At 39.0% G+C, this 25452-nt stretch overlaps 1 protein-coding gene across 1 annotated transcript in view; it reads right to left on the bottom strand.

Annotated features, from left to right (window-relative positions):
• The window catches only part of LOC136874430 (X-linked retinitis pigmentosa GTPase regulator-interacting protein 1), a 1071624-nt gene that overhangs the window by 95945 nt on the left and 950227 nt on the right, over positions 1-25452 (bottom strand). The window contains exons 22-23 of the mRNA XM_067148064.2: positions 21598-21668; positions 5827-5931 (exon numbers count right to left, since the gene is read on the bottom strand). Coding sequence (XP_067004165.2) covers positions 5827-5931; positions 21598-21668 — 176 coding nt within the window. The remainder of the gene's footprint in view (positions 1-5826; positions 5932-21597; positions 21669-25452) is intronic.

Here is a 25452-nt window from a genome sequence, read left to right as displayed (position 1 = left end):
CTAGAAATAGCCATACAATATTATATTGTTACTTTTTGTAGTTTAACACGCGCACAAATTATAAGTTCAACACGCCTGTCAGAGTTTAAGTCCCATATGAGGACTTTGAATATTCAAAGATAGCCTCTGTCAGCACTTCGACGAACACTGCAGCATGGAGAGTCAGGCTGGATACCCAGCTATGACTGTCTGATCAGGGCAAGTGAGCTCAGCTTATATTCAATTTGGGGCTCCTACGTCATCAGATAACGTGATCCCTTTGAGGCTGATCATCGTGAGAATCCCTTGACGGATTTTCTTGAGATTCATAATGTGAGGCGTTTAGGTTATGCTCTTCAAAATGCTGTATCGCTCAAGTCGCTGTGTTTATTATTATTATAGAAGTTTAAAATTTTTTCCACATCGAATGTTCGCGAAGGGGTGACGTTCATATCCAGAACATACCAGGTCAGGCAGGCTACACGTGGCATCAGGCGAGTAGTCTACCTTGTCCCTGCAGCTACGTCACACAAACAGCTGTCTCCGGCTCGCCTGCTCGCTCCTCCAAACGTAAATAAACCAAGTTCACTCTGAATGTCTTGTGTGGTGATGAAGTACAATTACTCGTCAAAAAAATATGGCATGTACAGGTCGTAACCAGTACAGTATGTATGTATGTACAGTAAAACCTGTCTTAACGGACACCTCTCATCGGCGGACACCCCTCATTGGCGGACGATTTTCTAGGTCCGTAATTAAATGCCATTTACCCCTCTTATATGGACACCCTTTATTATGGACACGGACACACCATAGCCACGAGAAACTCCAATTAAACCTCTCCTAACGGACACTTTCTTTTTCAAAAAATTCTGTATTTGTGTCCTGTACAGTATGTATTCGCTTACTTTTTGCACAGCCGGTACTTCCAAGAATCACAGACACCGTAACTTTTGATCCTGGCTGTATACATTCTTGGAAGGCAACACTATGCTACACTATCACTTCCGGAAGTTGTGTGATCTGACATGCTCGACAGCCCTGGAATTCGTACCTTCACTGTCAGGTTACTTTTCATTGACTCGTGGGCTTTTGATGTGTTCAATTTTACGTTAGTGTGTGTAAACATGGCTCCGAGGAAGTTTTTAACTTTAAAAGAAAAGGTAGGCATAATAGACTATCATAAACGTGAGAAGTGTGGTGTGCGTAAACTGTCAGAAGTGTTTAAGATTGGAAAGACACAGGCAGCTGAAATTGTGAAAAAGCAAGAGGAACTAGTGAAAGAATGGCATTTAAATGGCAACGAACAGCGCATTAAACTGTTTCACCACTGTCCTGAAAATGGTTTTCCGTGGTTTCCCATTTTCACACCAGGCAAATGCTGGGGCTGTACCTTAATTAAGGCCACGGCCGGTTCCTTCCCACTCCTAGCCCTTTCCTGTCCCATCGTCGCCATAAGACCTATAAGTGTCGGTGCGACGTAAAACAACTAGCAAAAAAAAAAAAAAAAACTGTTTCAAAGTGGTAATGGAGCTCTCATTGACAAGGCAACGCTAGAGTGGTTCGCTAAAGTAAGAAGTCAGAATGTCCCTGTCTCAGGACCAATGATACAAGCAAAAGCGTTAGAATTTGCGACAGAATTAGGTATTGGAGATTTCAAAGCCTCGAATGGCTGGCTAGAAAGATTCAGAAAGAGACATGGTATCAACTTCAGAGTGATTTGCGGAGAATCATCCAGTGTTAATATGGAGGTTGTTGACAACTGGCAAGAAAAAATACCTTCAATCATAGACGGGTATGCTCCGGAAAATATTTTGAATGCCGATGAAACTGGATTATTTTTCTGTGCTTTACCCGACAAAACTTTGTGTTTCAAAGGAAATCATTGTACTGGTGGAAAAGTTGCAAAAGAACGTCTTACTGTCTTGTTATGTGCAAGTATGAGTGGAGAACGGGAGGAGCCCCTTGTGATAGGAAAAGCTGCAAAACCAAGGTGTTTTAAAAATATGGACGTTACGAAGTTTGGCATTGAATGGAAAGCGAATAGGAAAGCATGGATGACCAGAGAAATAATGACAGAGTGGCTAGGACAATTGGACAGAAAAATGATACGCCAGGGACGAAAAGTGTTATTATTCCTTGATAATGCAGCATCGCATCCGGATACAATTAAGTTGCAAAATGTGAAGATCGTCTTTCTCCCACCAAATGTAACATCAGTTTCTCAGTCGCTTGACCAAGGAGTGATCCAGAACTTCAAGGTTATGTACAGACAATTAGTGATGAAGCACATAGTATCAGAACTTAACGGGAATGAAGTAACCCTTCAAACACTGACAAAGGGGCTGAATGTTCTCCAAGCAATTTCATGGATAACCAATGCATGGAAAAACGTCACGGCCTCAACAATTCGTAACTGCTTTCTGAAAGCTGGGTTTCCCGCTAGTGGTGGACATCCCGAAACAGAATCGGATACCCTTCCTGACAGCATGGAAACAACACAAGAGTTGATTAATGCAGCAGGTTACAGTGTACAAGTGAACACCTATATCGAAATTGATTCAGATATTCCAACAGAATGTGAGAGTGGAGACACGAAAACGATTCTTCAGTCAATCCAAGGGAAGAGGGACAAAAATGAAGATTCTGACAAAAGCGGGAGTGAAGATGATGCTAATGACGACTTTGAAGAAAATACGGAAATGAATGTGCTGCCAATAACCTCGTACAGTGAAGCTCTCGGCATTGTTAAGCGACTGAAAGAATTTTATTGTAAACAAAACGATGAAAAAGGTGTAAATTTGACCCAGGATTTAATTGCACATAGTGAAAACATCATTGCTAAACCGAAATGGACAAAACAAACGAACATTAAGGATTTTTTCAAGTGCTAATGTTTTACTGTACTGTGCTACAGTACAGTACAGTACATCTACATACTGATTTGACGTTTCAAAAACTCATACGTTCTTTTTAATTTTAACATGGTGAACGGTAATAGTGTACAGTGTGCTCAATAGAGGTTTCCATAGAAGTGTTTTTGTCTCTTTAATACAGTGCATCGCAGCTGCAGCAGCCCATCTACAACTTTCTCATGTGAGTACAGTGCAGTATATTGTACAATACTGTATACAGTATACATTTGCGAGAATTGTTAACACATACTATACATGGGTTATTGTGTTCCAACTTATGTTTAATGGTACCGGTTTCATAACCTCTCGCGGGCGGACACCCCTTCATAACGGACATTTTTTTCGTTCCCGAAGGTGTCCGTTATAGGGAGGTTTTACTGTGTGTATGTATGTACATACGTACGTTATAACAAGAACTTACGGTATCAAAGTCCGACTCATTGGCTGAATGGTCAGCGTACTGGCCTTCGGTTGAGAGGGTCCCGGGTTCGATTCCCGGCCGGGTCGGGGATTTTAACCTTAGTTGGTTAATTCCAACGACTTGGGGGCTGGGTGTGTGTGTGGTGTATTCAGCATTAGAAATCATCCTAAGTAGGGCCCTCATCTTCACAGACATGCAGGTCGCCTAATAGGCCGTCTACGAGAAAAAAGACCCGCACCAGGCCTCTTTGGAGGCCATACACCATTATTATTACGGTATCAAAGCACTCTAAATCAATAATGTCTGTAACTACTGGTTCATTATTTTCAAAACTGTTGTCGCCTACAAGAACAATGATGACAGAGAACTTCCAAAAACCAAGAGCCAAAATTTAACCTGTGATCAATCACGTACTTTTGTCACTCCACTGCATCCGTGTTAGATTAGATTTTATCTCTAACATACTCTGATAGGAATTATTTTTGTTTAAGTGAGATGAACATTGGTGTGAAGCATTCCTAGGTGTACTATATGGCATCTGAATTGGAATTCCTGTCACCTGAATAATTACCCGCGGCATCTTCTTGTTACCACATCAACACAAGTTCTTCCAACTCTGTGACACACAAAAGAAAAGTGTCACTGTATTACTGCTTATTGTCACCATCAGGGGCATACCCAGAGGGGGGATTCATTGGATATACCCTCCCTCCCACCCTAAAATGTCTGATTTGTCATTTACACAAATACACTCCTGTGGGCAGTCCTAGAACAAGTTACTACATGAGGCGTCTATGCTTAAATCCCCCATCCTCCCACTAAGTTATTTTCTGGATACACCTCTGGTTACCATCATAATAATTTTATAAGGATGGAAACAGCATATCATTACAGCTAAAATTATATGGACTTACCTACCACACAACATGGAATGATACAACATAATCGTAATGATAAACACTTTATATCACACTCATATGGAAAAACTAACTAGAAATTGATTGTACTCAGACCATCACAGTATAGACTAACACCGTACTGTGATTGTTGCAATCTTAGCAGCGTAAGTGGAACCTGACACCACCACTCCCGCAGTAGATTTTATCTAACAAGTCATGTGGCTGTTTGGATGTTTATAGTGTAATGACTGCCTGCTCAGTGGCGTATACTGAGGGCTACCAAGGCTATCAGTGAAGCCAAAACTGCAGTTGAGAATGATGGAAATCTAAAACACATTATATTGTAAGCATCTGACTCATTGTTCCATTTACAGAACTTGAAAGCAGTGAGAAAAAAACGTTGCACGTACTTCTGAGAGCAAGGCATCAGAAACTGATATTGCAGCCCAGACTCTCGTCCCTCGCCCCTCGCAGCTCGCTGCTGTATATAAGTTGTTGGGGGGGGACCAGGGAGATAGGTGTCCTAGGCTTCGGTCTGTCAGATTCCCACTGCTAACTATCAACTATGCGTTACTCATCGTATATACTTCCTCAGCTTATATTTCTGACTTAATTATATAGATAATAGAGTGCTGGTATTTCACTCCCGCTACTTCCAAATCTTTCAGATTTAGTGTTCTCTTTTTTTGGTTGAAATTGAACCTGTGATCATGGCTTACATTAAGAACTATTGGTAAGTGGTTCCACCTATTCCAATAGATGGAACCACTTATCCATAGTTCTTAATATAAATCTTGATTCAATATGGACCAAAAATGAAATTTTTGACATTAAACCATGATAATGAGTCAGACACCACCACTGGTCTCCCGAAGAAGCTAATTACCCAGTGAATGATGGGTACGACTGCTGTAAAATGCAACATTTTATTTAATAATAATAATAATAATAATGATGATGATGATGATGATGATGATGATGATGATAATAATAAGAGGTAGAAGAACAGTGCATGGCATATGTATAGGCTTGGTGGTGACCTAATGAGGATAAAATGAATGGCGAAGATGTCATAAACTCCAATCCCCAAGCCAGGGGAATTAACAGTATGAGGGGGTTAATTCTGAAAATTGAACAGAGGCCATAAGACCAAAGGCAAGCATTCTATCCATTTAGGCACAAAGCTGGACTTCAATTTGCTAAACCTTAGGCTACCATCTCCACTGATCAGGGGTTGAGCATTGGCAGTAGCAGACGCCAGGGCAGTAGCTTGTGAAGCAGCTGTTGGCTATTGGCTGCAGCTCAAAACTCTGAAGGCTTGACGTTCATTAAACCAATCATCGAAAAGGTGTAACGTAAGTCTAGTGGTAGCCCACGTCTTGATCCCAGCATACGCCACTGTGCCTGCTGCATCTCAAACAATAACATGTGCTGACACGGAGGTCAAAGAAAGCATATCTAATTCACCAAGGAGGTGCCTGGCATAAATACACTACCAGTTACAACTAGAAATATACCATCGTTAGATTTTTCTAACAGCATGAGTGATCACAGGTTAAAGAAAGCACAAATTATAAGTTACAGCAAGGGAAAAGTACTTTAAGTCTCTGACCGATCGATTGTTAGAGATGTTGAAGCAACATATTCGCCGTCGCTTCTCTTCTTGCTTTCGCATCATAAGATCATTCAAATCTTGATATCTTGAAACCTCTGGATCCTGAAAGATATACCCAATCTTTGTTTATATATCTCTTAGTGAAGTTTCATTGCCATACAACTAGATCACCAAGCAGACTGAGCACTTTACTACAGACGAAAAAGTAAATATATAACAATTATATTTCTCTCATGATCATCATTTTATACAATACTGTTAGATTCTGCAGAATTGTATCAAACATCAAGGTGAAATATAGGATTCTATATGTTGTATCTCACAGAAGTTAGTTGGATGTAGAGGAAATATTGAAGGAGGGCATAATGAGGGGTGGGTTAGCTAAAGGCTTTCCAATTGAACAGCCAAGGCTTGATCCCAGAGGAATATCCACAAGAAAAATTATGTGGTGTCAGGAAGGGAATTTGGTCTTAAATCCCCAGCCAAAACCCAAAAAGAACCCAGATGACTATTCCCAAATAAAATCAAAAATCAATCACCACTGTTCTGCATTTAGGGCAGTTGCCCAGGAGGCAGATTACTTAGTCTCTCCAGATCTCACACCTCCAGATGCCTATATAAGGAGCATGCTGAAAGAAACCACTTTCTCATCAGATGACCCACTTAGAAATGTTCCTGAATGATGAGAAATAAGTTTTTTGTCCTTGCAATGACCTGTTCTCATCAACATGTTCGACAATCTATAGAACCTTTATGAACAATGCGTGATTTGTGATGGGGTGCTTTTTGAATAAATGCTGTACCGATGCAGTTAGATAGTGTTGGTGTCATCAACTTGCATGTACATGGGAAGCAGGAAGAGTAAAGGAATTCCATTCCATCAATAAACTAAGCAATCTCCCAAGTGTTGTTGTAGAAGGGGAAATTACTCTTTTGCTGTGTGGGCTGTAGTTCCATACTGTTGCATCCATCATTAATGCAGTGGTAAGTTTCTGGCAACATTTAATACTGTTTGATGTTCAGAGCATGTTTGTAATTTCAGTACTGTTTGTTTTGCTGCAGACTATTCCTATTACTTGTAAATTTCTTTCCTGTTGGGATCCTTTCCTCCTTCCATGTTCATCCTGTGTTCCTAGTTTTCTACCACCCATATTAATTTCATATTCTTGCATATTCCTTTTTCTTGTCTTTGTCTGGCTTTGTTTGTGTCCTACACTTCTCACTTAAAGCTGGGAAAGAGAAACAATCTCACTGGGACTGAGAAGAAAGGGATGCAGAAGAACTGGGAATGATGACGATAGAGCCAATCTAATAGTAGATGGCAGTGTACGACGATGTGAAGATTGTCCTTGTCCTTTTGTGTTTAATTTCTATTTCTCCCTCTTTCCACACTGACCTGTCATGTTTTTTCTGTTATACTCTATGTTCTTTTCGTTGTTCTTGTCTTTTTACATATGACATGTCTTTATGTTTATCCTACTATGTGTTCCTTTAGATGTACGTACCTTTTTGTATATGACTTGATTTATCATTTGTCCATTCCTTTCCTTTACTTCTAGGGAGCAGAGTAAGGTGTCCAGACATCCATTTTCTAATGGAATTGTCCCTTTTTTTAGCCTCTGGTCCCTTTGTCCTGATAAAACGTTAACGGGACACTTATTGTCCCTTTTTTTAGAATTTGATCCCATTTTGTCTCTTTTCTTATCCTCAAATTCATAGCATGACTTTCTTATTTTATGTTCAGACATGATTCATTATATTTTGAAGTCAAAAACATCCATACTGTGACTATTACCCACCTTTGTGAAAGCACTCTCTTTGCGATAAGTCAAAAACACCTAAATGATTGCTAGAATTTCTACATTAAGTGTGCATGAAAAATGCCAGCCTATGTATAGTAACAGCAATAATAATAGTAAAGTTATTAAAGATATATACATTGTGAACGGTAATGTTCCATCCTGTTTTACTTTTAATCATGCCAAAAAGGAAGTGTAGTTTCACTCAGAATTTAAAAGAATATCCCTTCTTGAGAGAAGATGCAACAACAAAGAAGTTCTTATGTACAGTTTGTCATTTGCTTTTTTTGACAGAACACGGAGGCTGTTCTGATATAAAACAACATTTGAACAAGCAGAAACATAAACTGGCAATCACTGCTTCCACTTCAAGTCAAGATGTTAAATAATTTTTCACGAAAAATGCAATGGGAAAGTTAACTTTATGTATTACTTTGCAAGAAGGGTTGTTTGCATTTAAGTCAGAAAAACATAATCTCCTTTTGAGAACAATGGATTGCACTTCTTCAACAGTGAGAAATTTGTTTCAAAAGAAATTTATGTGTGGACGAACAAAGTGCAAATCAATTTTAGTGAATGTTCTGCTACCTTATGCAATGCGAGAAATAGCAGCTGAACTGAAAGAAGCCAAATATATTTCAATTATGGTGGACACATAAAACCATAGAGATCTGAAGTTGGTACCCATCCTTGTTAGATACTTCATCCCGAGTGAAGGTAGTCAGGTCAAAAGTTAATGAGTACCAGAATATAACAGGAGAAACAGCAGAACTGCTAGCAAATCACATCTTAGCTGGTGCTTTTGCAAAATAAAAAGGCGGATCAAATATAAATGGGAATTTGAATGTACTGCTGCTGTTAGTAACAATTCTCAGGTGGGGCTTTGCCAGGATGCTGGTGGGGGTGTCTGGAGAAGGGGTTTGCATGCGCGAATGACCGTGGAGAGCTGGGCTGCTTCAGTATACCATCAGAGAGCAAGAGGTGCACACGTCTGTTGCACAATGCATCATTATCAAAGGGCACCAAACCTTCTGAAATTTTGAGACAGCTCCGCGCACAGTTTGGGGAAGAAACACTTTCATAGACTCAAGTGTATGAGTGGGCCAAAAAATTTGTGGCAGGAAGAGAAGCTGTGGAAAATGAACCTCATGAAAGGAGACCACAGACAAGCACCACTGCACACAACATTGTTGCCATTCATTACATTATTGGTGAAGAGCGGCGAACAAAAATTTCGCAAATTGTTTTAGTAGGAATAAGTTATGGAAGTGTTCAAACTATAATCTGAGATGAACTTCATTTCATAAAATTGTCTACCAGGTGGGTTCCTTGTCTCCTCAACCAGGAACAAAAAACTTTATGCCAGGAAGTTTGTCAAAGACTCCTGCGTCACTACGAGGAGGAAAGAGAGGATTTCTTGCATCATACTGTGACTTGTGATAAAACCTGGATGCATCATTACACCCCAGAGTCAAAGCAAGCAAGCATGGAGTGGCGGCAAAGAGACGAAGCAGGTCCAGTCAAGGTCAAAACACGCCTATCTTCTGGAAAGGTGCTTGCAACCGTTTTCTGGGACTCCGCAGGCATTTTGCTAGTGGATTTTCTTCACAAAGAAAGGGAAATTAATGCAGCCTATTACTGTCATGTTTTGGATGAAGCAAAAGCTGTGTGTCGCAACAAATGACGCCGGCAACTGATCCAAAACGTCTTTCTTCTCCATGACAATGCAAGGCCACATACTACCGCTTCAACACGGAAAACCTGGAGCAAATTCACTGGACATCTCTGGAACACCCTCCGTACAGTCCAGATTTATCGGCCTGTGACTACCATTTGTTTGGACCACTCAATCAAGACCTAGGACAACAGCGGTCTGATGATGATGAAAGTGTAGAAGAGTTTGTGTGCAACTGGCTCCGCACATGTCCTTCTTTCTACCAGGATAGCATCAAAAACTTACCAATCCGATGGAGAAAATGTGTATCAAAGGAAGGACACTATGTAGAAAATGATCTCAATATGTGTATTTTTTTGATTGATGCAATAAATTTAAAAAGGAAATTCTCATTTGTATTTGATCCGCCTTCATATCTGACAGAGAAAATTATTGTGTTTAATGCAGATAAGTGCAATACCAATTTTGGTGGATACAAACGAATTGGTATCAATGTATTTTTAAGTATGAGATATACATACATCTTCATTATAGACTGTCATGCCTTTCAGCATTCAGTCTGCAAGCCTTTGTGAATTTACTAATCGCCACCACAATCCTCTACTTGTAACTAGTTCTGTAGCCTAATTTAGTTCTTTATCTCTTATCTTCAAATCATTGGAAACCAAGTCTAACCATCATCGTCTTGGTCTCCCTCTACCCTTCTTACCCTCCACAACAGAGTCCATCATTTTCATAGGTAACCTATCCTCCTCCAGTCGCCTCACATGACCCCACTACCGCAGCTGGTTCATGCGTACAGCTTCATCCATTGAGTTCATTCCTAACTTAGCCTTTATTTCCTCATTCGAGTACCCTCCTGCCATTGTTCCCACATGTTTGTACCAGAAATCATTCTCGCTACCTTCATGTCTGTTACTTCTAGCTTATGAATAAGATATCCTGAGTCCGCCCAGATTTCACTCCCATAAAGCAAAGTTGGTCTGAAAAAGTTTAATCCGGGAGCTGACTTCCTTCTTACAGAATACTGTTGATTGCTACTGGGAGCTCAATGCATTAGCTTTACTGCACTTTGAATCAATCTCACTTACTATACTACCATCCTGGAAGAACACACATCCTAAATACTTGAAATTATCTACCTATTCCAGCTTTAAGAGATATTAATTTCATTTTGAATGGTCCGTATTGAACAGTGATTACAATTAAATTAAAAATTAAGAGTAAAATATTTCCAACTTTTCAATACAAAATCAACTAATCTGGGTTACATATTTGCCCCAATTTGTTCTCTTGAATTCCATTTTTATCTTCATATTGTGATCATTCCTACTTTTAAAAAACCATTCATCTACTAATGTCATTAAGAACTAGTATTAGGTTTAATGGTCCACTGAATCAATACACTTCACTTTACAAGTGAGAACACATTCAATGTTAAAATATGTTATACATTCTTTAGTATATTTTTCATCTAATTTAAGACTTTCTCAGCCATAGTGTCCAATAACTAATTAAAATACATAATTATTACTGTTTAATGATTTAAAATGGATGAACCCTTGTCCTTTCTGAAATGTTTGAAAATATACTAAAAACACTATGCACTATTTTTCCATTAAAATGTCCATTAAGCTGTATCAATACGGACCTATATGATGAAGTTTGTAAATTTCTAATGTAATTCCACACCATCTCTCCGATGACAGCTCGGAACATACCACTTAGTCCAGAAGCCCATCTCCTTTCTCTCAAGTCTTCCCAGCCCAACCTTTGCAACATTTTCGTATTGCTACTCTTTTGTTGGAAATCAACCAGAACAAATCGAGCTATTTTTCCTTGGATTTTTTCCGGTTCTTGAATCAAGTAATCCTGATGAGGGTCCCATACACTGCAACCATACTCTAGTTGGGGTCTTAGCAGAGATTTATATGCCCTGTAACGTGTTCACATCGCTTACTTAATTTTCCTTCTACGCTCAAACACAACGCACCGTCTCGCTACACGAACTGTCTGCCTTCACGAACTGTCTGCCTTCACGCCTGCCGCTTGACTGCTTGGACTGTTTCATCGCTCCACGCGAGGCCCTGTGACGTCATCGCTTCTAGCATGTTCCACAGCGACCTCGGTTCCGTATATATACGGGCTCCGTGTGCTTGTTCGATGTTCAGGTGTGAATCAATTGTTGTAATAGGCAGGGGAAGCTCTGGTTTTAAATTTCTCCGTTCTACGTACTGGGTGAGCAGACTTCATATTTCTCCTCATATTAACATTCATTCTATTTTGCCCCTTTTCTTCAGCTTGTTAATTGGAATCCGAACTTTAGTCCCTTTTTTTTTTAAGGGCATTACGAAATTGACACTATCGTAAAATTCAAACTCCGAACTCGAGATAGAAAGGTGAATCGAGAATGTGGACTGGACTCGCGATGTGTAATGTGTGAACTTTGCCTTCCATTCATGTGATGTGGGAACTTCGCGGCCTGATCAGCACTTTGTCTCCTTATCCCTCCTGATTTTTCTTCTCTCTTCGCCTCATTGCCCTCGTTTGCCTTTCCCTTCCTTTATTATTCTTATCCTTTTGTTTACCTTTGTTATTTATGATGGTGTATCGCAGTCTGCTAACCCTTTTATGATGTATCTACACTGGGTATGTTCAATGTTCATATGTTTCCCTATATTGTCTAAGCTGAACCACGAATCTGGGGGATTGTGGTAGTATCTTACAAAGTACTCCTTTTTTTTTTTTTTTGTATTGTAAATCACTTTTCAATTAATATTACTGCCAATTGTTTTTTTTAACTATCTTATTCCGGTTCATCAAATGGGCCTCTTATGGGAGCTTGTGTGTAAACAAGAACATTGATTTGCTCAGGTTTAACCTTTCCACTCGAATTTGTACGAGTCAAGATATTTATAATTCACGGGGCATTTACCCCTTTGGTTGTACGTCAAAGACAGTTGTAATTCTCGGGGCTTTTATCCCTTAATTGTAACCAAAGATAATGTTGATTTTTACGGGTCATTTTTACCCTTTGTTGTAACTGTGTGTCCCTATCTAAACTAGATTATTGACCATTGAAATAGTCCCCGTGATTTGTTTATCTCTCTTTTGTGGATCTATATCTTGTGGTTTTGAAAACTTTATTCAATATATGTGTTATCTAAAAAAAAAAAAAAAAAAAGGAATTCTGTGTTTTGGGAATTCTCTTTTCTGGTATTCCTTTCCTACGATTTAACATGCACTTACCACAATAACTCCTCTTGGGTATGGCCCACCATTAATGTTTTTTTTAATGTTCCGAAGTACGGCTTTGTGTACATTACCTTCTTCTGCGCTCCGCTCTGCTGAGTTTATTGCCTTGTGAGTCAAAACTTGTCTACTGGAGCATTCTGCCTCTTACGCATCAATATTGTGTTGATACTTGCGAAAGCCATTTCTATTAACGCTCGGCGATATAGTGGAATCGACCTTTCATTTTTGATCTCTTCTAAAAGGGGATTGGTAAGCTCAGGCCACTAGTGTGTAACTTCATGACATTTTCCAAAATTATACTTAACATATGGTAGCAGATTACCCTTTATTTTTATTATCTTCATTCTTCCTTTTTTTTCCTTTCTTCTTCCTGGTCGTATTTATGGCTTGCTTCTCCGATAACTTCCCTTTAGGGGAAGACTCTTCATTATTATCTTCTCCGCTACCACCAAATTTATCATTGCCCAACCCTCCTGTATCGAATTTAATTTCCTTTTCTTCTGCTCCGTCTTCTCCCTCCCTATACCTATAAATATCTTTTTCCTTTCGTTGATGATATCTTATTTTTTTCTCCTGATTTTGAATCGCATTTGTCTCATGTACACGAAGTCCTTACTCGTCTTCGCAATGTCGGTCTCACCGTTAATCCCTCTAAAGTTTTGATCGCCCAAACCTCGATTAAATTTCTTGGGCACATATTGAGTTCTGATGGTATTGCTGTTGACCCTGACCGTGTCTCCGCCATTAATAAGATAACCCCTCCTACTAACTTGAAACATTTACGATCCTTTTTGGGAATGGTCGGTTTCTACGCCAAGTACATCCCTAATTTTTCATCCATTGCTGATCCATTGAATAAACTCAAACGGAAAGGGGTGAAATTTCATTGGTCCACTCAGCAACAAATGTCCTTTGATCTTCTCAAATCTAAATTATCCCATGCTCCCCTCTTACAAATTCCGGACTTTAATCTTACCTTTGAACTATCCACTGATGCCTCGGACATTGCCATTGGCGCTGTCCTTCAACAAACTGTTAACGACCGTACGCTTCCTGGTGCCTATTTTAGCCGCCTGTTATCCCCTGTTGAACAAAAGTATTCTACTTATGAAAAAGAAGCCCTGGCTCTTATTCTCTCAATAGAACACTTTTCTGAATACCTCGACCATCGTGAATTCATTGTCAGCACTGATAACCAGGCTCTTTCTTGGCTACTACATAATGCCCCAAAAATTGGTCGTACTGGTCGTTGGTTACTCCGCCTGTCTCGTTTCAAATTCTCCTTAAAATTCGTTTCCGTTTATAATAATTCTGTCGCCGATGCTCTTTCCCATCTCTTTGATGATCACCACCTTCAACCCTCAGACCTTGATTCCCTTCCCGTTAATTCTGTTATTTCCGTCTCTTCTTTAACTAACTTTCCCCTCTCTTTTCAATCTTGCTTGCACCATCAACAGCTTGACCCGTACTGTCAACAAATTTCTCAAGAAATTACTTCTCCTAATTATTCTGACCCATTTCGAGTCCACCACCAACTCCTTCATTTTAAACCTACCCCTAAAGCTACTCCGTGCCTCGTTCTTCCTTCCACTCTCCGATGTATGGTATTTCAATATTTTCATGATTCACCTATGGGCGGCCACTTTGGGAGAGCTAAGACCTACGCTCGCCTTGCCTCCCAATTTTTTTGGCCGCAAATGCGTAAAGACATTTTTTCGTGGGTTCGATCTTGCCCTTCTTGTCAGAGACATAAACCGTTAAATCACCTTCCTTACAGCTCCTATGCCGCTTTTCCTGCTACTTATAAGTTTTACATTGACATTGTTGGGCCTATTGTCAAATCCTCTAAATCCAATTCATATATTTTCACTCTGTTAGATGGTTTTTCTAAATTTCTTATTGTTCTTCCTTTGAGAAATATCTTCTCACAAATTGTTATCAATCTTTTGTTTAATTACATCTTTTCTATCACTGGTCTCCCTAAAGTTCTCATTTCTGATAATGCTTCGATGTTCACCTCTAGACAGTTCTATCATTTTTGTTTTTCTCTCGGCATAAAAAAAGTTTGCACTTCCCCGTATCACCCTCAGGCAAATACCATTGAACGCTACCACCATAACCTGAAAACGTTTCTATCTATTTTCCACTCCCAAAACCAGAAATCATGGGACACCGAACTTCCTTCTTTTGTTCTGGCCCTCAACTCCACCATTAATTCCTCTACCGGTTGCACTCCGGCTAAACTCTTTCTCGGCCGTGAGTTGAATACCCCTCTTGCTCTAACATGGGATCTACCCTCGCTTTTGGACACCCCCTCTGATCGTCTTAATCATTCCCAATTGCATTCCACTTATCAAAAGCTCCTTCAGGCCAGGGAAGTTCACAAGAAACTGTGTAATTCTTGTGTCTTACCTTCTAAATTTAAATTGTTTGATTTAGTTCTTCTTAAAAACCACCCCCTCAGCTCTGCACCTCAGAATATTTCTGCTAAACTCTCCCCTCGATGGTTGGGTCCCTTCCGTATTCTTTCTTTTCCCTCGCCTAATACCGCTCAGCTCCAGTCTGTGGAATCCCCTACTGACCTCCAAAAGGCTCATTTTTCTCTTCTAAAGCCGTTTCATACTTAATCCCTTCCCCCTTCTTCCCCCCCTCTTTTTTTTCCTCCCTTACTCTTTCTTTTTTTTTTTTCTCCCGGGAGGGGAGATGAGTATTGATCAGGTCGGTTATTACTCTCTTTTTTTTTTTTTTGGCTTGTTCTTATGCCTACTTAATTCGCTGCCTATCACCTTCTTCCCTTCACATTTCTTGTTCTCCCTTTCTCCCCTTTAATTTCTCTTCTTTTGTCTCTGCTCACCCAGCTCCATCTCCCACTGCCTAAAAATATATTTTCATGTCTGAATCTCCCCCTTTTTATATTTAATGTGGTCTTTTTCATGTATTTGTTTTTATAATCCGTACGTTTCTATGCTTAACGTGTTATGCAGACCTTTTAATTAATTATGTTCCCTTACCCTGTCGATCCGCATCGTTCCCTTGCCCTCCTCCGTTCCCCCCCCCCCGCCCCGTCCTTCCCCCTTTCTTTTTTCCTTCTTTTATCTTTTATCTGGTCACTCATGCTCTCTGTTTTCTTTTCTTTTCACCCTGCTGCTTCTGCCTGCCCTATCCTCGAGTTGGCGCCGCGCTGCGACTTCGTGGACCTGCAGAACTCTGTATTCCCTTTCATCATTCTTCGGATCTGCTTCTCCGCCTGCCGTCACCTATGCTGTCATCGGATTCTCTACTCTTCATCTACGCCCAAATCGTTTGGCATCTCCTGGACCGCCCTCGTCATCTCTACTCCTCATCGCCGTTTCGTCATCAGCCACTCTAATCCTTCGGATTTCTTCGGGTGGGCGGAATATGTAACGTGTTCAAATCGCTTACCTAATTTTTCTTCTACGCTCAAACCCAATGCACCGTCTCGCTACACGAACTGTCTGCCTTCACGCCTGCCACTTGACTGTTTGGACTGTTTCATCGCTCCACACGAGGCCCTGTGACGTCATCGCTTCTAGCATGTTCCACGGCGACCTCGGTTCCGTATATATACGGGCTCTGTGTGCTTGTTCGATGTTCAGGTGTGGATCAAATGTTGTAATAGGCAGTGGAAGCTCTGGAAGTGTGCACGGCTGGCCCGTGTACATACTGGTTTTAAATTTCTCCGTTCTACGTACTGGGTGAGCAGACTTCATATTTCTCCTCATATTAACATTCATTCTATTTTGCCCCTTTTCTTCAGCTTGTTAATTGGAATCCGAACTTTCGTCCCTTTTTTTAAGGGCATTACGAAATTGACACTATCGTAAAATTCAAACTCCGAACTCGAGATAGAAAGGTGAATCGAGAATGTGGACTGGACTCGCGATGTGTAATGTGTGAACTTTGCCTTCCATTCATGTGATGTGGGAACTTCGCGGCCTGATCAGCACTTTGTCTCCTTATCCCTCCTGATTTTTCTTCTCTCTTCGCCTCATTGCCCTCGTTTGCCTTTCCCTTCCTTTATTATTCTTATCCTTTTGTTTACCTTTGTTATTTATGATGGTGTATCACGGTCTGTTAACCCTTTTATGATGTATCTACACTGGGTATGTTCGATGTTCATATGTTTCCCTATATTGCCTAAGCTGAACCACGAATCTAGGGGATTGTGGTAGTATCTTACAAAGTACTCCTTTTTTTTTTTTTGTATTGTAAATCTCTTTTCAATTAATATTACTGCCAATTGTTTTTTTTTTAACTATCTTATTCCGGTTCATCAAATGGGCCTCTTATGGGAGCTTGTGTGTAAACAAGAACATTGATTTGCTCAGGTTTAACCTTTCCACTCGAATTTGTACGAGTCAAGATATTTATAATTCACGGGGCATTTACCCCTTTGGTTGTACCTCAAAGACAGTTGTAATTCTCGGGGCTTTTATCCCTTAATTGTAACCAAAGATAATGTTGATTTTTACGGGTCATTTTTACCCTTTGTTGTAACTGTGTGTCCCTATCTAAACTAGATTATTGACCATTGAAATAGTCCCCGTGATTTGTTTATCTCTCTTTTGTGGATCTATATCTTGTTGTTTTGAAAACTTTATTCAACATATGTGTTGTATGTATGTTCAGTCTTCAGCCCTAAGGCTGGCTGGATCCTCAACAGCTCTGCCATCAGCTGTCATAGATGGCCTAGGCATCACTGAAGAGGCGTACTAGGGAAATGAGGGGTGAGGTAGTTTCCCATTGCTTTCCGCACTGAGCCAGAAGTTGCTATTACATATCAGTCTGCCAAGCCCACTGAAATGCTATCTAAAAAAAAAAGGAATTCTTTGTTTGGGAGTTCTCTTTTCTGGTATTCCTTTCCTACGATTTAACATGCACTTACCACAATAACTCCTCTTGGGTATGGCCCACCATTTTTTTTTTTTTTAATGTTCCGAAGTACGGCTTTGTGTATATTACCTTCCTCTGTGCTCCGCTCTGCTGAGTTTATTGCCTTGTGAGTCAAAACTTGTCTACTGGAGCATTCTGCCTCTTACGCATCGATATTGTGTTGATACTTGCGAAAGCCGTTTCTATTAATGCTCGGCGATATAGTGGAATCGACCTTTCATTTTTGATCTCTTCTAAAAGGGGACTGGTAAGTTCAGGCCACTAGTGTGTAACTTCATGACATTTTCCAAAATTGAACTTAACAGCCCTCATCTTCGCATTCTTACTACAACTCCCAAACACCCTCATAATCATGTGTAGAGATCTGTACCCTTTATTTATAATCCTTTTTATGTGATTACCCCAATGAAGAACTTTCCTTATAATAAAAGCTAGGTACAGTAATTTCCTAAACACAAACTGCCTTCTATCGACCTAGTTATTAATTTCACAAACATGTCTAATATAATCAGAAAGCATGTCAAACTTAATGGCCTGTAATTTTCAGCTGTATGTCTATCACCCTTTCCTTTACACACAGGGGCTACCTTAGCAAATCTCCATTCATTTGGTATAGCTCCTTCATGCAAACAATAGTCAAATAAGTACTTACTATATCACAACTAAGAAATCTTATCAATGCCAGCTGCTTTTCTAGTTTTCAGCTTTTGTATCTTATTGTACCTGTCATGTTACACAGGTAAATTTCAGTACTTCGTTAGTATTAGTCACCTCACCTATCCGGGCATCATCTTTTTAACCAACAATCTTTATATACTGCTGATTGAATACGTCTGCCTTCTCCTTGCATACACACTCCCCCTGTTCATTAATGATTCCTGGAATGTCCTTCTTGTAACCTGTTTCTGCCTTAAAGTACCTACACATACCCTTCCATTCTTCACTAAAATTTGTGTGACCGCCAATTATGCTTACCATCATGTTAACCTTAGCTGACTTTTTTGCTAGATTCAATTTCATAGTAAGTTCCATCAATTTATCCTTACTTTTACAGCCATTTCTAACTCTATTTCTTTCCAACCTGCACCTACTTCTTAGTCTCTTTACTTTTGTGTTATAATATAGTGGGTCTTTACCAGTCCTTACCACCTTTAAAGATATGTACCTGTTTTCACATTCCTCAACAACTGCTTTAAACCCATCCCAGAGTCTGTTTACATTTTTATTTACATGTTTCACTGATGGCAGTTACTTTTTAAAAACTCCTTCATGCCTGTTTTATTAGTCATATGGTACTGCCTAATAGTCCTACTTTTACGACCTTCCTTTCTAGCACATTTATTTTTAATTGGTTTCTCTACAGGTTTCATCTGGTTTTACCAGCACCATGTCCACAATGTTCTTCCCTCTAGTTGGTTCCATTACTTTCTGATTCAGTTGTCCTTCCCAGATTAACTTATTTGCCATTTGTTCGTCATGCTTCCTGTCGTTCACATTACCTTCCCTATAGACATTTGTTAAATTGAGATCACCCACTACAATCACATTCGCCGGGCTGAGTGGCTCAGACGGTTGAGGCTCTGGCTTTCTGACCCCAACTTGGCAGGTTCGATCCTGGCTCAGTCCGGTGGTATATGAAGGTGCTCAAATACGTCAGCCTCGTGTTGGTAGATTTACTGGCACGTAAAAGAACTCCTGCGGGACAAAATTCCGGCAACTCGGTGTCTCCAAAAACCGTAAAAGAGTAGTTAGTGGGACATAAAGCAAATAACATTATTATTATTATTATTATTACAATCACATTCCTTTCCACATCATTTCCAACATAGCTCATTATCTTTAATTCCAAATCAGCATCTGTGCCACACTTTCCCGGTGTGTACACTCCAAAAACATCAAGTTGCCTATCATCTTTAGAGATGAGCCTTAAACCTAGAATTTCATGTTTATCATCTTTGACTTTTTCATAATTTACAAATTTTTCTTTCACCAGAATGAATACTCCCCCTCCTACCATTCCTATACTATCTCTACAATACACACTCCAGTTCTGTGAGAAAATTTCTCTATCCATTATATCATTTCTCTGCCACAATTTAACTTCTATTACAATATCTGGTAAGTATATATCTAGTAAATTACCTAATTCTATTCCTTTCTTTACAATACTTTTACAGTTCAACACTATCATTTTTATGTCATCCCTACTTGACGTCCAGATCCCTGTTCCCTTATCACCGCTCCCTAGTCCACCCTGTTTCCCAGAATGTACCTCCCTATAACCCTTCTAAACAAATTTCCTAACTTATATGTACCACTGTGGTTTAAGTGAAGGCCATCTGAGCGCAGATCTCTATCTCCTACCCACCCATTAGGATATAGAAATCTCACTCTCAGTTTCCCACATACCCACTCAATAGTCTCATTTACAACCCCTATCACTTTCTATCCCTCCTACATAGTTTTCTACTGACAACAATCTCTGCTTCCTTAAATTTTACCCGTGTTGCATTTACCAGATCCCACACATCCCCAACTACATTGGTACTTACACCATACCTGCTTGTCTTACGTTGTTGGAACCAATGTGAAATACTACCACCTTCTCCTTTCCCTCCTCCTTCACTTCTACTTTCCTCAACATCTGCCTTAACCTAATTCCTGGATAACACTCTACCCTGGTTCCCTTTCCTCCACACACTTCCCCCACATGTCTAACAATGGAATCCGCCATGACCAGAGCCTCAATCCTACCCACTTCATTTGATCCCTTCCCTTCCCCTCCTACTCAGCCCTGTCTTTCCTGATGGCTGCAGAAGCTACTGCCTCCTCCCTTTTCTTCCTCCCATGTGCTTTTTTTCACCTGTCTTTTCCTATCCTCTACTCTATATTTCCCTTCCCTACCTTTTCCCATCCTCCTACTTCCACACTTCTCAGCTACAGTTCCCTGTTCTTCATCTTCCCTCTATTGTACTACCTGCAGTGACTCATACCGATTTCTCACAGACACCTGTCCTGAATTCCGGTCCTGAATAGAACCCTTAGCCTGCAATGTCTTTCCCCTCAAAACATTAGACCACTTGTCTTCTACAATGCACCCCTGTCCTTCCCAACCCTCTTTTATACCTATTGTACCCCATACATTGTGTGAGGGAGGCCTAACTTCCTTTCTGTCCTCTGAGAGAATCCTAATTATCTCCCTCAAACTCTCCAACTTCTCCCTCATACCCCTTAATTCCTGGCCACACCCTCAGTTCCTATACTTAAATTCCTTTGCCATTCTTTATGGAATAATGAAAAAAGAAAAGATAAAATAACTTATTCTGTGCAAAAAAGAAAGAAAGAAATACTCTTTAGATTAATACACAAGGATCACACGACAATAATGTAATTAATGTACTACTACACTACAATACTACTTAGTTGTATTATATTTTTATCCTACAACAGCCTAACAGAATGAAAACTGCCGTTATTTACTGAATATCAAAAAGAATGCACAAGAATTACACAATTCTAAACTACAGTTAAGCCTATCCTATTAAAACAAAAGAATTCTAGTAAAAGCGTTTCTAGAGAGATACTTCTGCTATACAAATATTTCACAATAATAAAATAAGCACATCAATTTGTAATAAAATACTACTACATACTACAAAATATATCAAACGGGTTACCATACACAAGGATACACATGAATATAGCAGGCAAGATACTATCTAATATGATATCTACACTACAATTCACAACATAGAAAGAGGAATTAAGGATTGGAATAATTTATCAATGGTGATGTTTGACAAATTTTCAACTTCTTTGTAATTACTAAGTAAACAATTTATAGAGAATAAGCCAGCTTGGTGACAGCCCTAAATGTAGATCAGTTGTCAACATAATGTAATAGACACTGATATCTATAATCCAGATTCTCAACTCATGGCTATAATCTGACATAGTCACCTTTCCAAATAAACACTAGTTATTCTATTTAATAAGTCACTATTCTGAATTTAATAATATAATCTCACAAAAATTTTAACAAACTATGTTTCTTCAGCAGTCAGTTTTTATCCAGAAAGATGAACTAGGATAGCACCACTGAGATATACAAGTTCAGCAACTTACCTGATATATATGAGGAATTCTTCTTCTCACTTTATTTGTTGTATTTGGTTCAGAAACAGTACTAACATTCTCTGGAAAAGACAAATCATGATAATTTTTATATTAATTAATGTTTAAACTTGAGGTTTATTAAAACTCATAACACATACAGCCCTTTAAAATACTCAGCAGATTATTTAATTTATTTGCAAATGTTTGAGTGCCATGTGGCTAGTGTGACAATATCCTCAACCATATTGTTTAGCTTTTGTGACTGAGTCTGCTACCTCACATATTAGATAGCACCTTAGTTCATCTCTCAAAACTGAGTAAACCCCATTTCAGCCCTTTCAAAATTTAAATTGTTGGAAGCACACTACCCATACACCATGGGACTAGTTTATTAAACTATCAAAATTAAAGGAGGAGATCCCTCAACTCTTGGATAAAGAAGTTGTCATTCAGGAGATAGTGGATTCGAACCCCACTGTCGGCAGCCCTGAAGATGGTTTTCCGTGGTTTCCCATTTTCACACCAGGCAAATGCTGGGGCTGTACCTTAATTAAGGCCACGGCCACGTCCTTCCCACTCCTAGCCCTTTCCTGTCCCATTGTCGCCATAAGACGTATCTGTGTCGGTGCGACGTAAAGCAACTAGCAAAAAAAAAAAAAAAAAGTTGTCTGGAGAGGAAAGGGGCAATAATGAAAGAATAATACTCCTTGTCTTTGAAAACTCAACATTCTCCACTGATTAGTCTTTCAGTGTTACCCAGATACTTGTCTGTTGCATCACAGCTGCTGCCAGAGGTAATTTGTATATTGCAGGAGAGCTTTGGTACACAGTAAATTCTTTTTGCCAACTTGATAAATTATCAGAAATGCCAATTATGAAGTAACAGATCTAAAATATACAAAATCAAAAAGAGAAGAAAAGAAAAAAAACACACAAATATATGATGCTCTCAAGGAAACCATAACATAAGTCAGACGGCAAGATTTTACAGGATGAGAAAAAACATGATGTGATGAGTATTCATTTTTTCAGCACCATTTGTTAGCCTGATCCTTAAGTAGCATCAACAGTGCTGTCAGTGTATCAGATAGTCTCTAAACAGCCCCTCAATACAAGTTATGCACACTTAACAAATAATTCTGTAAATTCTATTTAAATGTTAAATTTATAGCAAATGCTCAATTTTTAAGCTAGAGATATTTTGTATTCAAGAAAACAATTGTTATCAACCTTCAGTGTGACAGATTTCTTTGAGAATAGTGGAGAATGGCCCTGAAAGTAGTTGAATTTTATTAATTTGTACAGCAACATTGATTTCCACGTGGACATTGGTGAGCAGCTAGGATAATGAGGATCTTTGGTTCCATGTATCTGTGCAAACAGATTTTCTCTGCCTTAAATAAAAATATATAAAAACAGACACAGGTCGCTCCTGCCAGACGATCACTTAAACTGTTCATTGGGCTGCATTCCTCTAAAAGTATTATCCCTGATATTTAGCGTCTTACCACGCAGAAGGAAAGATACATTCAATTTTGAACTGAAAGGGGAAATTGGTGACTACAATAAGAGAGACAGGAGGTGCCAGGGAGTGCAGAAGAAGTGAAGGACAGTAAACATTCATTTAAGTATTAATTTTTGAAGTGGTGATTTTATTCTGCTTTATATCCAGTAGACAGAAATCCACGTCATTTTTTATTTACCTTGTAAGATATAAGTTATTTCTGTGTAGTTTATGTATTTTGAGCAGATACAATAAAATGTTTTTTTACTGTATGCAATGAATTACAGTTTTCACTATTATATTTTTAAAGGTGCTTTAGAAACATTTATAATATAATATGCAGTTAAGGTGGACAAGCTGTGGTTTGTGGTTGCTGATAAACTGATATCTGATGCTAATATCTGATAAACTCACCAACAATCCAATCACGCTTACCAGGAATAACAACATTTAGGTTATTTACTTGAAGCCATACTGTATATCTATTTGGCTTATGCATTTACATTGTTGTACTTTCATATTGGATAGTAAATAACTGTGTCTTCACTCTTGATGAAACTCACTTGCCATTTAGAGGCTAGCTATTATCACTGGACACCTGATGAATTTTAAATACTATTTTCAGAGTCAGCAAACAGAGAAAGTCACATAACACTACATTATTGTATAAAATCAAGCATTAAACTTGTTAAATTATGTCGCTATTGATGCTTTCACGGCCTGTACTTATAGACATGATATAGGCCTTTAGGCTTACGCCGTGTCAAGAAAATAAGGTGAAATTCTTTACGTTTCGCAGCAAACCTTGCTCTGTGTCATCAGAAGAAAATCTTGAATGTTCACTAGAAAGGCTTCTCAATGAATGAGGTTTGAATTTAGATGTTATAATAGAAATGGAAGTGGTATGTTAATTCCTCACCTAATTGCTCACCGGACGCGGTACAGTGCTAGCGTTCGAAGCGGAAGCAGTCAGAACCATCAGAATCAGTCTGAGAGGGAGTCACACAACAACAGAAGTACACGTGTATGAAAGTATGACATAGATACAAGCCTGGAGTGAAACATCTGGCGATGGATAAGGTACAATTTCGGAACTGAAACGAAATAACTATAGTGAAGGAACAGGCAGGAAAGGGAACTACCTACGTAAATCCTTAATGGCTGGCAATCACGTATTACTTAATTGATAGGTGCTAGAGGTGTCTTACTTCCACAGTATTTTTCTTTTTCCAGATAGTAAGTCGTATGTGTACCAAGACTGATTGAGAGCTATGCTCCAACATCCACATATACATCCATAATCTCTATCATTTTGTACATTTTCTGTTTAAAACCCTTCTTACCCTCCATGCTAGTGAGGGTGATACATGGACTTCAATGATCCAGAGGGTCACTATTAATCTCAGAGATTCTAAAAACTATGGATTTGACACTGGCCAGTGGAAAAAAAATCTCTCCGACGAAAGTTTGAAGAGGTGGTTTATCTTAATTTAGGTGTGCTGATTTCAAATATGTAAACCGTTTTGGCCTATCATGTACTGTTTATTTTATTTTTTTGTTATTTGAAATCCAAATTTGACATATTGTTGTAATTTCGATAGTGAGCACCATAATAGAGAATATATGTAATGGGACATGATCAAATTGCAACAAAAATACAAAAAGTAACATGTTCATTGCTAGAATGTATGAATCTCACTACAAGAACACTACTGTTTGCTGCACTTTGATGTGAATGAACACTATGTTGATTTGCGTTTGTGTTCCTCAGTAGTGTTATCTTGCACTAGACACCAACAGTAATCTGACATCATGGAGATGTCCCATCACCCCTGATACCTTTGTTCCATTTCTTTATATTCTAATGGAACTGCTCACCATGTTCCTCAATGAATACTCCTAAATTTGCAGGAAAATAATCCAGATGACCATGCAGGAAATGTAATTTTAAGCTCATGTGAAACCCAATTTCTGAAAGTTGTACAGCATGGTTTCCACAATCTGTTGATAGTTGACATCTTTAACATTACCCCAGGAATTTGCTACAAACATCCTTGACTGATTCCCATGCTAGAAGCTGTGTTTCGTTCATCGCCGTACTGGATGTCGGATCCTTCATAAGCTGTAGGATGCTAAAAGGTTTGTTTTTTCACCTATTCAATATATATAAATTTTACAATTTAGGAATTTATTATTGATTCCACTTGAGACATATTTTGCCCTTCATTGAGGGCATCATCAGTCAAATTATCTCCTCAAGGCAAAAATCAGGTACCTGGTTAGTAGTTGACATGCACAAACTAATACATATTATTAATATACATTACAAAAATTAAGTAAGAGAAACAGTTGTACAATAG

Source organism: Anabrus simplex, chromosome 5 (genome assembly GCF_040414725.1).
Source record: "Anabrus simplex isolate iqAnaSimp1 chromosome 5, ASM4041472v1, whole genome shotgun sequence".
In the NCBI taxonomy this organism is placed as follows: domain Eukaryota; kingdom Metazoa; phylum Arthropoda; class Insecta; order Orthoptera; family Tettigoniidae; genus Anabrus; species Anabrus simplex.
The sequence above is the reverse complement of the archived record's forward strand: the minus strand, read 5'-3'. Positions and strand labels throughout refer to the sequence as shown.